Source organism: Oncorhynchus gorbuscha, linkage group LG07, assembly GCF_021184085.1.
Source record: "Oncorhynchus gorbuscha isolate QuinsamMale2020 ecotype Even-year linkage group LG07, OgorEven_v1.0, whole genome shotgun sequence".
NCBI lineage: Eukaryota > Metazoa > Chordata > Actinopteri > Salmoniformes > Salmonidae > Oncorhynchus > Oncorhynchus gorbuscha.
This window is the reverse complement of record NC_060179.1, coordinates 48,391,944-48,406,164: the sequence shown is the minus strand read 5'-3', so window position 1 is coordinate 48,406,164 and position 14,221 is coordinate 48,391,944. Positions and strand designations below refer to the sequence as shown.

At 42.6% G+C, this 14,221-nt stretch overlaps 1 protein-coding gene across 5 annotated transcripts in view; it reads left to right on the top strand.

The window, feature by feature from the left end:
* The window catches only part of casp7 (caspase 7, apoptosis-related cysteine peptidase), a 37,015-nt gene extending 30,815 nt beyond the window's left edge, over positions 1-6,200 (top strand). For all 5 annotated transcript variants that reach the window (XM_046356520.1, XM_046356519.1, XM_046356524.1 and 2 more), the window contains 3 exons: positions 1,297-1,472; positions 3,515-3,653; positions 3,900-6,200. In XM_046356520.1, coding sequence (XP_046212476.1) covers positions 1,297-1,472; positions 3,515-3,653; positions 3,900-4,126 — 542 coding nt within the window. In that variant the 3' untranslated portion in view covers positions 4,127-6,200. The remainder of the gene's footprint in view (positions 1-1,296; positions 1,473-3,514; positions 3,654-3,899) is intronic.
* The last annotated feature ends 8,021 nt before the right edge of the window (positions 6,201-14,221 follow it).

Genomic DNA, 14,221 nt, shown 5'->3' with positions numbered 1-14,221 from the left:
TGACACTACACTAATCAAGTCGTTCCGTTGAGTGTAATAGTTTCTACAGTGCTGCTATTCGGGGGCTAGCTGGCTAGCTAGCAGTGTTGATTATGTTACGTTGCGTTAAAAGAACGACAATAGCTGGCTAGCTAACCTAGAAAATCACTCTAGACTACACAATTATCTTTGATACACAGACGGCTATGTAGCTAGCTATGTAGCTAGCTACGAACAAACAAATCAAACCGTTGTGCTGTAATGAAATGAAATGAAAAATGTGATACTACCTGTGGAGCGAAGCGGAATGCGACCGGGTTGTTGAGTGCAGAAGTTCTATTCAGTAGACGTTGGCTAGCTGTTGGCTAGCTAGCAGTGTCTCCTACGTTAAGGACGACAAATAGCTGGCTAGCTAACCTCTGTAAATTAAGATAATCACTCTAAGACTACACGCTCTAAACTACACAATTATCTTGGATACGAAGACAGCAAAGACAACTATGTAGCTAGCTAACACTACACTAATCAAGTCGTTCAGTTGAGTGTAATAGTTTCTACAGTGCTGCTATTCGGTAGACGGTGGACGTTTGCTAGCTGGCTAGCTGCTGGGCAGATAGCAGTGTAGACTACGTTAGGACGACGAAATACGAAGTTGCAATAGAAGTGCTGACTGTTTCACTTTGTTGTCCTCTTTCTTTTCCTTTTTCTTCTGTCCTTCTTTTGTCCTTATTTTGTCTTCCTTTCATCTGTTAACTAGATATTTTTTGTTGTTATTCTTTGTAAGCTAGCTAGCTTCTTCCAGGAGAGTCCCTAGCAACTGCTTAGCAACAAGTAAACAATTCTGCTAGTAATTCAGCTGGTTAAGATAACTGTACAATTTTATGAAAAATAGTAAATTTTTCAAAAGCCTGTCTTTTTTGGTTTGTTCCTTGTTTTGTCTTCTATTGAGTCTTGCAGTTTTCTCTTGATTTTTTTGATGTACTTCACTCTAAAAAACCATTTAAATCTCAATATATACAGGAGCTCATTTTTCAGCAGCTGCTCAATTTAGAACTCCGGAACACATGAACACACTCTAGTCATTTGTGTCTTAATTATGTAATCAAACAGTTTGCTTAAAGCATTAAAAAAAAAATTAAACACAAAGGATGGAAAAATATGGAAAGACACACGTTTGAAAATGTGGGCCAGTCGATTGGTCGAAAGAACAGTCGATTCTTGATTGAGGTGACAATAAATAGGAAACTGGGAATGGCAATGCATTTAAAACGTTTATTTAACCCTAAAAGTGTGTGTGTGTGTGTGTGTGTGTCCTAGCCTCAGAGGAGGACCACAGCGACAGCTCCTGCTTTGCTTGCATCCTGCTGAGTCACGGTGAGGAGGGTATGATCTATGGCACTGACGGAGCCATGCCCATCAAGAGCATGACCTCACTCTTCAGGGGTGACATGTGCAAGAGTCTAGTGGGCAAGCCCAAACTCTTCTTCATCCAGGTGAGGGCCAAAGCCAACACTGGGCTGGGCAGCTTCACAAAGCCCAGGCATTTGTTCTAGCTAGGCTTGATTAAAGCATTTATTGTTGAGCTTAGCTTCTTAAACTTATAGAAGAGGTAGATGATTAATCATGGTTAAATATTGTCAGTTGGCACCTGGTTCGAACCAGAACGTGAAAGGTTGTCTAACCCTAGAATACAAGATGCTGATTTTCTTTTTCATTTGTTTTGAGATTTTAGAATTTATTTGAGGTGAAGATTATTAGGTCATAGGGCAAACTAGTTTACCCAATGTCTGTAAGTGAGCTGTGCAGTGTTTTGAAATAAAAGGACTTGTAAATAAGGCTATATTATGGTTATCCCATTTACAGTGCCTTGCGAAAGTGTTCGGCCCCCTTGAACTTTGCGACCTTTTGCCACATTTCAGGCTTCAAACATAAAGATATAAAACTGTATTTTTTTGTGAAGAATCAACAACAAGTGGGACACAATCATGAAGTGGAACAACATTTATTGGATATTTCAAACTTTTTTAACAAATCAAAAACTGAAAAATTGGGCGTGCAAAATTATTCAGCCCCTTTACTTTCAGTGCAGCAAAGTCTCTCCAGAAGTTCAGTGAGGATCTCTGAATGATCCAATGTTGACCTAAATGGCTAATTATGATAAATACAATCCACCTGTGTGTAATCAAGTCTCCGTATAAATGCACCTGCACTGTGATAGTCTCAGAGGTCCGTTAAAAGCGCAGAGAGCATCATGAAGAACAAGGAACACACCAGGCAGGTCCGAGATACTGTTGTGAAGAAGTTTAAAGCCGGATTTGGATACAAAAAGATTTCCCAAGCTTTAAACATCCCAAGGAGCACTGTGCAAGCGATAATATTGAAATGGAAGGAGTATCAGACCATTGCAAATCTACCAAGACCTGGCCGCCCCTCTAAACTTTCAGCTCATACAAGGAGAAGACTGATCAGAGATGCAGCCAAGAGGCCCATGATCACGCTGGATGAACTGGCAAGAAGTGGCAAAAGAATGCAATTTCTTAGAGATATCCATAAAAAGTGTTGTTTAAAGTTTGCCACAAGCCACCTGGGAGACACACCAAACATGTGGAAGAAGGTGCTCTGGTCAGATGAAACCAAAATTGAACTTTTTGGCAACAATGCAAAACGTTATGTTTGGCGTAAAAGCAACACAGCGCATCACCCTGAACACACCATCCCCACTGTCAAACATGGTGGTGGCAGCATCATGGTTTGGGCCTGCTTTTCTTCAGCAGGGACAGGGAAGATGGTTAAAATTGATGGGGAGATGGATGGCGCCAAATACAGGACCATTCTGGAAGAACCTGATGCAGTCTGCAAAAGACCTGAGACTGGGACGGAGATTTGTCTTCCAACAAGACAATGATCCAAAACATAAAGCAAAATCTACAATGGAATGGTTCAAAAATAAACATGTCCAGGTGTTAGAATGGCCAAGTCAAAGTCCAGACCTGAATCCAATCGAGAATCTGTGGAAAGAACTGAAAACTGCTGTTCAAATGCTCTCCATCCAACCTCACTGAGCTTGAGCTATTTTGCAAGGAGGAATGGGAAAAAATTTCAGTCTCTCGATGTGCAAAACTGATAGAGACAAGCAACTTACAACTGTAATCGCAGCAAAAGGTGGCGCTACAAAGTATGAACTTAAGGGGGCTGAATAATTTTGCACGCCCAATTTTTCAGTTTTTGATTTGTTAAAAAAGTTTGAAATATTCAATAAATGTCGTTCCACTTCATGATTGTGTCCCACTTGTTGTTGATTCTTCACAAAAAAATACAGTTTTATATCTTTATGTTTGAAGCCTGAAATGTGGCAAAGTTCAAGGGGGCCGAATACTTTCGCAAGGCACTGTATATGTAAGGTGACTGTTGTTTTTCTTGATAGACAGATTACTAACTATACAGCCATATTTGTAGAACTTAATAAGACATATTGCCCTTTTTACTAGGTCCTTGAAAAGATATTCCTGATTTCAACTTTCATTTGATTCACCAGGCTTGTCGAGGTTCTGAGTTCGATGATGGCATACAGACTGATTCCGGGCCCCCCAATGATACCCTGGAAACGGATGCAAATCCCAGGCACAAGATTCCTGTCGAGGCAGATTTCCTTTTTGCCTACTCCACCGTGCCAGGTAACCCACAGCATTCTTGTACATTTCCAGCTAAACTAGTTCGCCCGCTCCTAAATGTTCCTTGCACCGATAGTCTGACAGAAATCCCACAGCCACCATGGTAGCTGGTAACGCACATCCACTATCCAGTTGTTTTCATAGTGTTTGTTACTGTGTGAGAGAATCTGTCTGTGCACTTGTAAAGTGTGTGAGCGTGTGTGCGCGCATCAGTGCCAATTGGAGAGAGTGACGCAACTACTCTTCCAGGGTACTATTCGTGGAGGAACCCTGGGCGCGGCTCCTGGTTTGTCCAGGCACTCTGCAACGTCCTCAATGAGTTTGGTAAGCAGCTGGAGATCATGCAGATCCTCACACGTGTCAACTACATGGTAGCCACCAGCTTCGAGTCCTGGTCCGAGGACCCACGTTTCAGCGAGAAGAAGCAGATCCCCTGCGTGGTCTCCATGCTGACCAAGGAGCTGTATTTTAACTGACCGTCATTGACCACAGACTGACAAGACTAACTAAACCACGCACTAACCGAGCGGTCTCAAAATTCAGGGTTGATCCAGGTCCAGCAGGATGCTGCGCGGTTTGGGAGAGAATGCCGTTTTGCACGTGTAGCGTAGCTGGGCACAAAACAAGCTCTCCAAATAAATTTCTACAGTGGCACGCTGCGTTCATGTGTTGGTGGTGATACTTGCCTCTTCAGGTTATTCCTAGGAATAATGATGTCACATTTGATCTGGTTTTTGTCAACAGGCTGTGTGAAATATCCATGTTATTTTACTGACCCGGGAAATTTGCTGCCAGTTTTGTAGGGTTGTTAAAAGGTTAGAGATCAGTTATATCTGAAATCTGTAATATCTGAAAATGTTCTTGTTCATTTTCCAGCTTGTCCAAATTTGGACATGCGTACAAGCATTTGATTGATTGGCCAAGATCCCAGCTAACGTTATTTATGCCTCAGGGCATTTATTTTTGTTTTGGAGGGAAGGGGGCATTTCTTGACATGAAGTAGATTTCTAGAGACATTGGCCATGTCCGAAAACTGGCTTGCCTACTACTCAAGCTGCATACTGTGGTACTGATAGTACTACATACTATTTAGAATGCACTGTTCAGTAAAAATAAATGCATTAAGCTACACATATCAGCATACTAGGTTCATCCTACTAAGAATGCCTAATCTAATGAGCAATTGCGTTGAAGTCCTGCTATTATCAGCTGTTGTCAGACACGTGAGTCTCGAAAGACTGTTCTCTTACTAAGGTGTGTGCAGCAAATTCTGCTAGATGAAAAGCTGAAATAAGTATGACATCTTGGCATTTTAAAGCGTACTAAAGTTCACATAATATAAAACTAAACTTTTTTGCATACTCAACATGCCTTCTATTTAGAATGCAAGTATGGGTAATTGGAGACTGCCACTGTGTTTATGAAACACCGTACCTGAACGTTCTACAAGTGTTTGGGGATTATTTGCTGACGTTATACAACCACACGGAAACCAGATCTAACATTCCCTGTAAGGATCCTAGTTGGTTGGGAGAGCCACGTCTCATTAAGTGTGTAAGGACATCAGACTATTAGAGGGGACTTGCTTATCGCAGCAGCATAATAGTTGTCTAAGAATGTAGGCTACACGGGTCAGTTTAAAAGCACCTTACCTTATGAAAGATCACGGCGATATGCTGAATTTCAACTGAATCAGGAGGGTAGCGGTTGGAAAATGTACAATTTAGATTTTTGGTTATTTGTCTTAATGTTTTTATAATATCATTAATCCTATAAAGGGATTAGGTCTCACTCAAAGAGCAATCACTTGTCATATATGTAACAGAGGTAACAAAGTCAAGTACGAATAATTTAACTATTCATACCAATAATGCACTCTCAGCAGTGACTGTTAAAGATTACATTTTACTGTCATCCTCAGGTTTCTTTGTGTGAGATTTATTTTTTGTGGATTTTGAGTTTCACTGGCACAATTGTCAGGAAAGAGTGCTAATCTGTTGCATTAAAAAAAGCGTTGTGTTTTTTGGTCAAGGGCACAGGAACTGTTCCATCATACCACAAGCAAGGAGGATTTGAGATTTTGCCAGTTTATATGTACACACATGAATTCATTAGGTTGAAGATGAAGCTTGTCAGTAAACTTTATCCATTGGAGTCAATGTATTTACAACGAGTATACAAAACATTAAGAACACCTGCTCTTCCCACGCCATAGACTGACCAGATGAAAGCTATGATCTCTTACTGATTAGTTAAATCCACTTCAATCAGTATATATGAAGGGGAGGAGACTGGCTAAAGAAGAATTTGTAAGCCTTGAGACATAGATTGTGCATGTGTTCCATTGAGAGGGTGAATGGGCAAGACAAAAGATTTAAGCACCTTTAAACGGGATATGGTATTAGGTGCCTTTGCACCGGTTTGTGTGAAGAACTGCAACGCTTCTGTTTTTTTTTACAAGAATGGTCCACCACGCAAAGGACATCCAGCCAACTTGACACAACTGTGGGAAGCATTGGAGTCAACATGGGCCAGTATCCCTGTGGAACGCTTTCATTTACATTTACATTTACATTTAAGTCATTTAGCAGACGCTCTTATCCAGAGCGACTTACAAATTGGTGCATTCACCTTATGACATCCAGTGGGACAGTCACTTAACAATAGTGCATCTAAAACTTAGGGGGGGGTGGGGTGAGAGGGATTACTTAACCTATCCTAGGTAGAGTCCATGCCCCAATAAACTGTTCTGAGGGCAACTCAGTATTAGTAAGGTGTTCCTAATGTTTGGTATACGCAGTATACATGATCAATATATGGCTTGTTATCAATGTCTTCTTATCAATGGCCAAGGATAATTTAACTTGTCTTTTGAAAGACCCCTTTATGTTGGCCTACAAATTCACTCATTTCGTTGCTTGTAAAATGATGTATGCCTGAATTTGTTTGTCAAAATGGAGGAATTCCATGAGACCAGATTCAGTTCACTTATCACAAAGCACAAATGACCACATTGTTTCACTGTATATCAGTGTGGTAAATTGTCAGTTATTACCACGGTTAAAGACACCTTGCATTGTCCTTCAATTAAAAAATCGAATTCATTAACATTTTACATACGTGAAATGTATGAAAGGTTATACAACTGAAACACAAAACGTTTGTTAAATGTTATTCTCATGACAATTGATAAATGGTTTGAGTGTCCAATAGTCACATACATTTGATCATTAATACCTTCAATTGACAGCACTTTGGTGGCCTTCTAAAGCACACATACATATTTAAGGTCGTCATGGCATATCCACTGCATGTTTGTCCCAAAGTCAGAAATCAGTCTTTTCTTTTTTTACCTGATTACACAATATTTCTATGAACCACAGTAGTGAACAGTATGCTGGCGACCGAGTAGACATTTTACACACACCTGTCAATCACACAGATGGCACTCATGAATCCTCTCGACACATGAATCTCTTATCAGTGATGTAGTGCCCATTCTGTATTGAAAGGAGTGTTAGCTCCACTTGTTTTGGAATGGAATTTAAGGGAAAAATCATATTTTTAGAAGTAATATTTTTAAAATGCTTTCTGGTGTTAAATGCTATTGTCCTCATATATTATAAAAGATTTGGAAAATGAATATATATAGTATAGGGAGATGAATCCCCCCCACCCAAAAAATGTTTTTATTGTGAATTTACTAAATATTGCCATACTATGCAGCCCCCTTTGAATCTGGGGCAATACAATGTTTAAATTACTTCACATCAAATGAATGCCTATGTTAACACACTTTTATTGTATTAATAAACATGAAGATTCTATTGTGAAATGAGTAGTGTGGTTATTTTTGTCATTTTGTGTCATAACGTTGTATAATCATGCTAATCCTGGATTTACAATCTATCAATTCAGTTCAACTGAAAACTTTCAGAGATGCCTAAGGGCCTGCACACCAAGTCCGAAGGGCGTAAAAACAATCGTTTCACCATTAGGTGGGTGTTTCAAGCTCTGGGAAATGTATTTAGGCTAGTCAGCGTGATCTGCTACAGCTAGGTGAGTGTATTGTTTTGCTACTAGAAAAGTAACCCTAACAAACCACAGGAATAGATTTTTTCTTTACACACACAACTAGAATTGTCATATCACTGGCGATCAGGAGTACCTTTTTGTTTACAAAATTAGGCCCATCCCTCTTGACATGTTATTTGGTCCCACTTATCAGTAAAATCTTGAGACCTCCCACAATCCTTAGTTTACAGTAGTGTTTGAGAGAAAGAATCCAATACTAACATTTGTTTTGGGAGTTCTAAAAATAAAAACCTTCCCCATCCGGCAGGAACCAAGTAATGTGAAAATACTTTTATTTTCTAAGATCTTACTTTAATTATAGCCTTTATTTAACAAGGCAAGTCAGTTAAGAACAAAATCGTATTTGCAATGACAGCCTAGCGGGGCACAGTGTGTTAACTGCCTTGTTCAGGGGCAGAACGACATTTTTACCTTGACAGCTCTGGGATTTGATCCAGCAACCTTCCGGTTACTGGCCCAACACTCTTACCACTAGGCTACCTGCTGCCTCTTGAACTGTGTGACTTAGATCACTGTGCTACACGGGAGCCCCACATATACAATGCATTCGGAAAGTATTCAGACCCCTAAAATCTTTCCACATTTTGTTACGTTACAGCCTTATTCTAAAATGCATTAAATACATTTCCCCCCTCAAACTACACACAATAGCCCATAATGACTAAGCAAAAACAAGTTAAGAAATGTGCAAATGTATGAAAAAAAACGGAAATATGACATTTACATAAGTATTCAGACCCTTTACTCAGTACTTTGTTGAAGCACCTTTGGCAGCGTTTGCAGCCTCGAGACTTCTTGGGTATGACGCTACAAGCTTGGCATACCTGTATGTGGGGAGTTCATCCCATTATTCTCTATGGATCCTCTCAAACTCGAGGTTGGATGGGGAGCGTCGATGCACCGATATTTTCAGGTCTCTCCAGAGATGTTCGATTGGGTTGAAGTCCGGGCTCTGGCTGGACCACTCAAGGACATTCAGAGACTTGTCTCAAAGCCACTTCTGTGTTGTCTTGGCTGTGTGCTTAGGGTCATTGTCCTGTTGGAGGGTGAACCTTCATCCCAGTCTAAGGTCATGAGTGCTCTGGAGATCTTAGTCCTATATTGATGCTTTGCCTGTTTGATGGTTCATCAGAGGGCCTAGCGGGATTTCTTATAAGCATCCGGGTTAGTGTCTTACTGCTTAAAAGTGGCAGCTCTAGCCTTTAGCTCAGTGCGGATGTTGCCTGTCATCCATGCCTTCGGGTTGGGATATGTACAGTACGTACGGTCACTGTGGGGATGATGTCTTTGATGCACTTATTAATGAAGCCGGTGACCGATGTGGTAAACTCCTGAATGCCATCGAATGAATCCCAGAACATATTCCAGTCTGTGCTAGCAAAACAGTCCCTTCAGCTTAGCATCCGCTTCATTGGACCACTTCCTAATTGAGCCTATCACGTGTACTTCCTGTTTGAGTTTTTGCTTGTAAGCAGGAATCAGGAGGATAGTTTTATGGTTAGATTTGCCAAATGGAGGGTGAGGAAGAGCTTTGTCTGTGTGGAATAAAGGTGATCTAGAGATTTTGGGTCATTGTCCTGTTGAAAAACCAATTACAGTCCCACTAATTGCAAATCAGATGGGGTGGCGTATCGCTGCAGAATGCCGTGGTAGCCGTGCTGGTTAAGCACGCATTCAGAAGGAACGATTTACCACAACTTTGAACTTTTAAGAAGGCACACCTGTTAAAATTGAAATTCATTCCAGGTGACTACCTCAAGGAATTGGTTGAGAGAATGCCAAGAGTGTGCAAAGCTGTCATCAAGGCAAAGGGTGGCTATTTGAAGAATCTAGTATATAAAATATATTTTGATTTGATTAACACTTTTTTGGTTACCATGTGATTCCATATGTGTTTTTTCATAGTTTTGATGTCTTCACTATTATTCAACAATGTAGAAAATAGTAAAAACAACCCTCCAAGCCTGTGTTCTAAAACTTTTGACTGGTGTTCCATAAGGAGTATTTGGACCTGATTCTACTGCTTGCATCAGTTACCTGATGTGGAATAGAGTTCCATGTAGTCATGGCTCTATGAAGTACTGTGCTCCTCCCATAGTCTGTTCTGGACTTGGGGACTGTGAAGAGACCTCTGTCTTGTGGGGTTTGCAAGAGTGTCTGAGCTGTGTGCTAGTATTTAAAACCGACAGCTCTGTACATTCAGCTTTTCAACACCTCTTACAAAAACAAGTAATGAGGAAGTCGATCTCTCTTCCACGTTGAGCTATGAGAGATTGACATACATGTAATTAATGTTATCTCTCTGTGTACCTTTAAGGGGCAGCCGTGCTGCCTTGTTCTGAGCCAACTGCAATTTTCCTAAGTCCCTCTGTGGCACCTGACCACATGACTGAACAGTAGTCCAGGTGCGACAAAACCAGGGCCTGTTGGACCTGCCTTGTTGATAGTGTTGTTAAGAAGGCAGAGCATTATTATGGACAGACTTCTCCCGATCTTACCTACTGTTGTATCAATATGTTTTCACCACAGTTTACAATCCATGGTTACTCTAAGTAGTTTAGTCACCTCAACTTGCTCAATTTCCATACTATTCATTACAAGATGTAGTTGAGGTTTAGGGTTTAGTGAAGGATTTGTCCTAATTACAATGCTTATACTATTGGAAATATTTAGGACTACCTTATTCCTTGCTACCCATTCCGAAACTAACTGCAGCTCTTTGTTAAGTGTTGCAATCATCTGCATACATAGACACACTTGCCTTACTCAAAGCCAGTGGCATGTCGTTGGTAAAGATTGAAATAAGCAAGGGGCCTAAACAGCAACCCTGGGGAATTTCTGCTTCTACCTGGATTATGTTTGAGAGGCTTCCATTAAAGAACACCCTCTGTTTTCTGTTAGACAAGTAAGTCTTTATCCACATTATAGCAGAGGGTAACACGGGCCATAAACCATATGTTTTTTCAGCAGCAGACTATGATCGATAATGCAAAAACAATGCACTGAAGTGTAACAAGACAGCCCCTGCAATCATTTTATCATCAATTTCTCTCAGCCAATCATCAGTCATTTGTTTAAGTGCCGTGCTTGTTGAGTGTCCTTCCCTATATGTGTGCTGAAAGTCTGTTGTCAATTTCTTTACTGTGAAATAGCAATGTATCTGGTCAAACACTTTTTTCCAGAAGTTTACTAAGGGTTGGTAACAGGCTGATTGGTCGGCTATTTTAGCCAGAAAAGGGTGCTTTACTATTCTTGGGTAGCGGAATAACTTCCCTCCAGGCCTGAGGGAACACACTTTCTAGTAGGCTTAAATTGAAGATGTGGCAAATAGGAGTGGCAATATCGTCCGCTATTATCCTCAGTAATTTTCCATCCAGATTGTCAGATCCTGGGGGCTTGTCATTGTTGATAGACAATCATTTTTTCACCTCTTCCACACTGACTTTACGGAATTCAAAAGTACAATACATGTCTTTCATAATTTGATCTGATATACTTGATGTGTAGTGTCAGTGTTTGCTGCTGGCATGTTATCCCTAAGTTTCATTTATCTTGCCAATGAAAAGTCATTGAAGTAGTTACATTTACATTTAAGTCATTTAGCAGACGCTCTTATCCAGAGCGACTTACAAATTGGTGCGTTCACCTTATGACATCCAGTGGAGCAGCCACTTTACAATAGTGCATCTAAATCTTTTAAGGGGGGGGGGTGAGAAGGATTACTTTATCCTATCCTAGGTATTCCTTAAAGAGGTGGGGTTTCAGGTGTCTCCGGAAGGTGGTGATTGACTCCGCTGTCCTGGCGTCGTGAGGGAGTTTGTTCCACCATTGGGGGGCCAGAGCAGCGAACAGTTTTGATTGGGCTGAGCGGGAACTGTACTTCCTCAGTGGTAGGGAGGCGAGCAGGTCAGAGGTGGATGAACGCAGTGCCCTTGTTTGGGTGTAGGGCCTGATCAGAGCCTGGAGGTACTGAGGTGCCGTTCCCCTCACAGCTCCGTAGGCAAGCACCATGGTCTTGTAGCGGATGCGAGCTTCAACTGGAAGCCAGTGGAGAGAGCGGAGGAGCGGGGTGACGTGAGAGAACTTGGGAAGGTTGAACACCAGACGGGCTGCGGCGTTCTGGATGAGTTGTAGGGGTTTAATGGCACAGGCAGGGAGCCCAGCCAACAGCGAGTTGCAGTAATCCAGACGGGAGATGACAAGTGCCTGGATTAGGACCTGCGCCGCTTCCTGTGTGAGGCAGGGTTGTACTCTGCGGATGTTGTAGAGCATGAACCTACAGGAACGGGCCACCGCCTTGATGTTAGTTGAGAACGACAGGGTGTTGTCCAGGATCACGCCAAGGTTCTTAGCGCTCTGGGAGGAAGACACAATGGAGTTGTCAACCGTGATGGCGAGATCATGGAACGGGCAGTCCTTCCCCGGGAGGAAGAGCAGCTCCGTCTTGCCGAGGTTCAGCTTGAGGTGGTGATCCGTCATCCACACTGATATGTCTGCCAGACATGCAGAGATGCGATTCGCCACCTGGTCATCAGAAGGGGGAAAGGAGAAGATTAATTGTGTGTCGTCTGCATAGCAATGATAGGAGAGACCATGTGAGGTTATGACAGAGCCAAGTGACTTGGTGTATAGCGAGAATAGGAGAGGGCCTAGAACAGAGCCCTGGGGGACACCAGTGGTGAGAGTGCGTGGTGAGGAGACAGATTCTCGCCACGCCACCTGGTAGGAGCGACCTGTCAGGTAGGACGCAATCCAAGCGTGGGCCGCGCCGGAGATGCCCAACTCGGAGAGGGTGGAGAGGAGGATCTGATGGTTCACAGTATCGAAGGCAGCCGATAGGTCTAGAAGGATGAGAGCAGAGGAGAGAGAGTTAGCTTTAGCAGTGCGGAGCGCCTCCGTGATACAGAGAAGAGCAGTCTCAGTTGAATGACTAGTCTTGAAACCTGACTGATTTGCATCAAGAAGGTCATTCTGAGAGAGATAGCGGGAGAGCTGGCCAAGGACGGCACGTTCAAGATTTTTGGAGAGAAAAGAAAGAAGGGATACTGGTCTGTAGTTGTTGACATCGGAGGGATCGAGTGTAGGTTTTTTCAGAAGGGGTGCAACTCTCGCTCTCTTGAAGACGGAAGGGACGTAGCCAGCGGTCAGGGATGAGTTGATGAGCGAGGTGAGGTAAGGGAGAAGGTCTCCGGAAATGGTCTGGAGAAGAGAGGAGGGGATAGGGTCAAGCGAGCAGGTTGTTGGGCGGCCGGCCATCACAAGACGCGAGATTTCATCTGGAGAGAGAGGGGAGAAAGAGGTCAGAGCACAGGGTAGGGCAGTGTGAGCAGAACCAGCGGTGTCGTTTGACTTAGCAAACGAGGATCGGATGTCGTCGACCTTCTTTTCAAAATGGTTGACGAAGTCATCTGCAGAGAGGGAGGAGGAGGGGGGGGGGGGGGGATTCAGGAGGGAGGAGAAGGTGGCAAAGAGCTTGCTAGGGTTAGAGGCAGATGCTTGGAATTTAGAGTGGTAGAAAGTGGCTTTAGCAGCAGAGACAGAGGAGGAAAATGTAGAGAGGGAGTGAAAGGATGCCAGGTCCGCAGGGAGGCGAGTTTTCCTCCATTTCCGCTCGGCTGCCCGGAGCCCTGTTCTGTGAGCTCGCAATGAGTCGTCGAGCCACGGAGCGGGAGGGGAAGACCGAGCCGGCCTGGAGGATAGGGGACATAGAGAGTCAAAGGATGCAGAAAGGGAGGAGAGGAGGGTTGAGGAGGCAGAATCAGGAGATAGGTTGGAGAAGGTTTGAGCAGAGGGAAGAGATGATAGGATGGAAGAGGAGAGAGTAGCGGGGGAGAGAGAGCGAAGGTTGGGACGGCGCGATACCATCCGAGTAGGGGCAGTGTGGGAAGTGTTGGATGAGAGCGAGAGGGAAAAGGATACAAGGTGGTGGTCGGAGACTTGGAGGGGAGTATCAGTGGGTTTTGTGATGAGCCATCTGATTTTCCCCAAAATGTCATTTAAAGTGTTCTAAAGCTTTTTACTATCTTTATATAATGTATCTTTGTTTCATAGTATAGTTTTTATTTATTTAGTTTAGTCACATGATTTCTTAATTTGCAGTACGTTTGCCAATCAGTTGTGCAGCCAGACTTATTTGCCATTCCTTTTGCCTCATCCCTCTCATCCATACAATTTTTCAATTCCTCATCAATCCAAGTGGATTTAACAGTTTTTACAGTCCTTTTCTTAATGGGTGCGTGCTTATTAGCCACCACAGACCAACAAATATTCTTTACATCATCAACATATGAATCACTACAAAACTTATTGTATGACCTCTTATACACTATATTACGCCCAGCCTTTTGAAGTTTGGTTTTCCTAGATATGGCTATTATACTGTGATCACTACATCCTATGGATTTGGATGCTGCTTTAATGCAGATTTCTTCAGCGTTAGTAAATAGAATGTGCTCCAGCAGGTATGTTTCACTGGT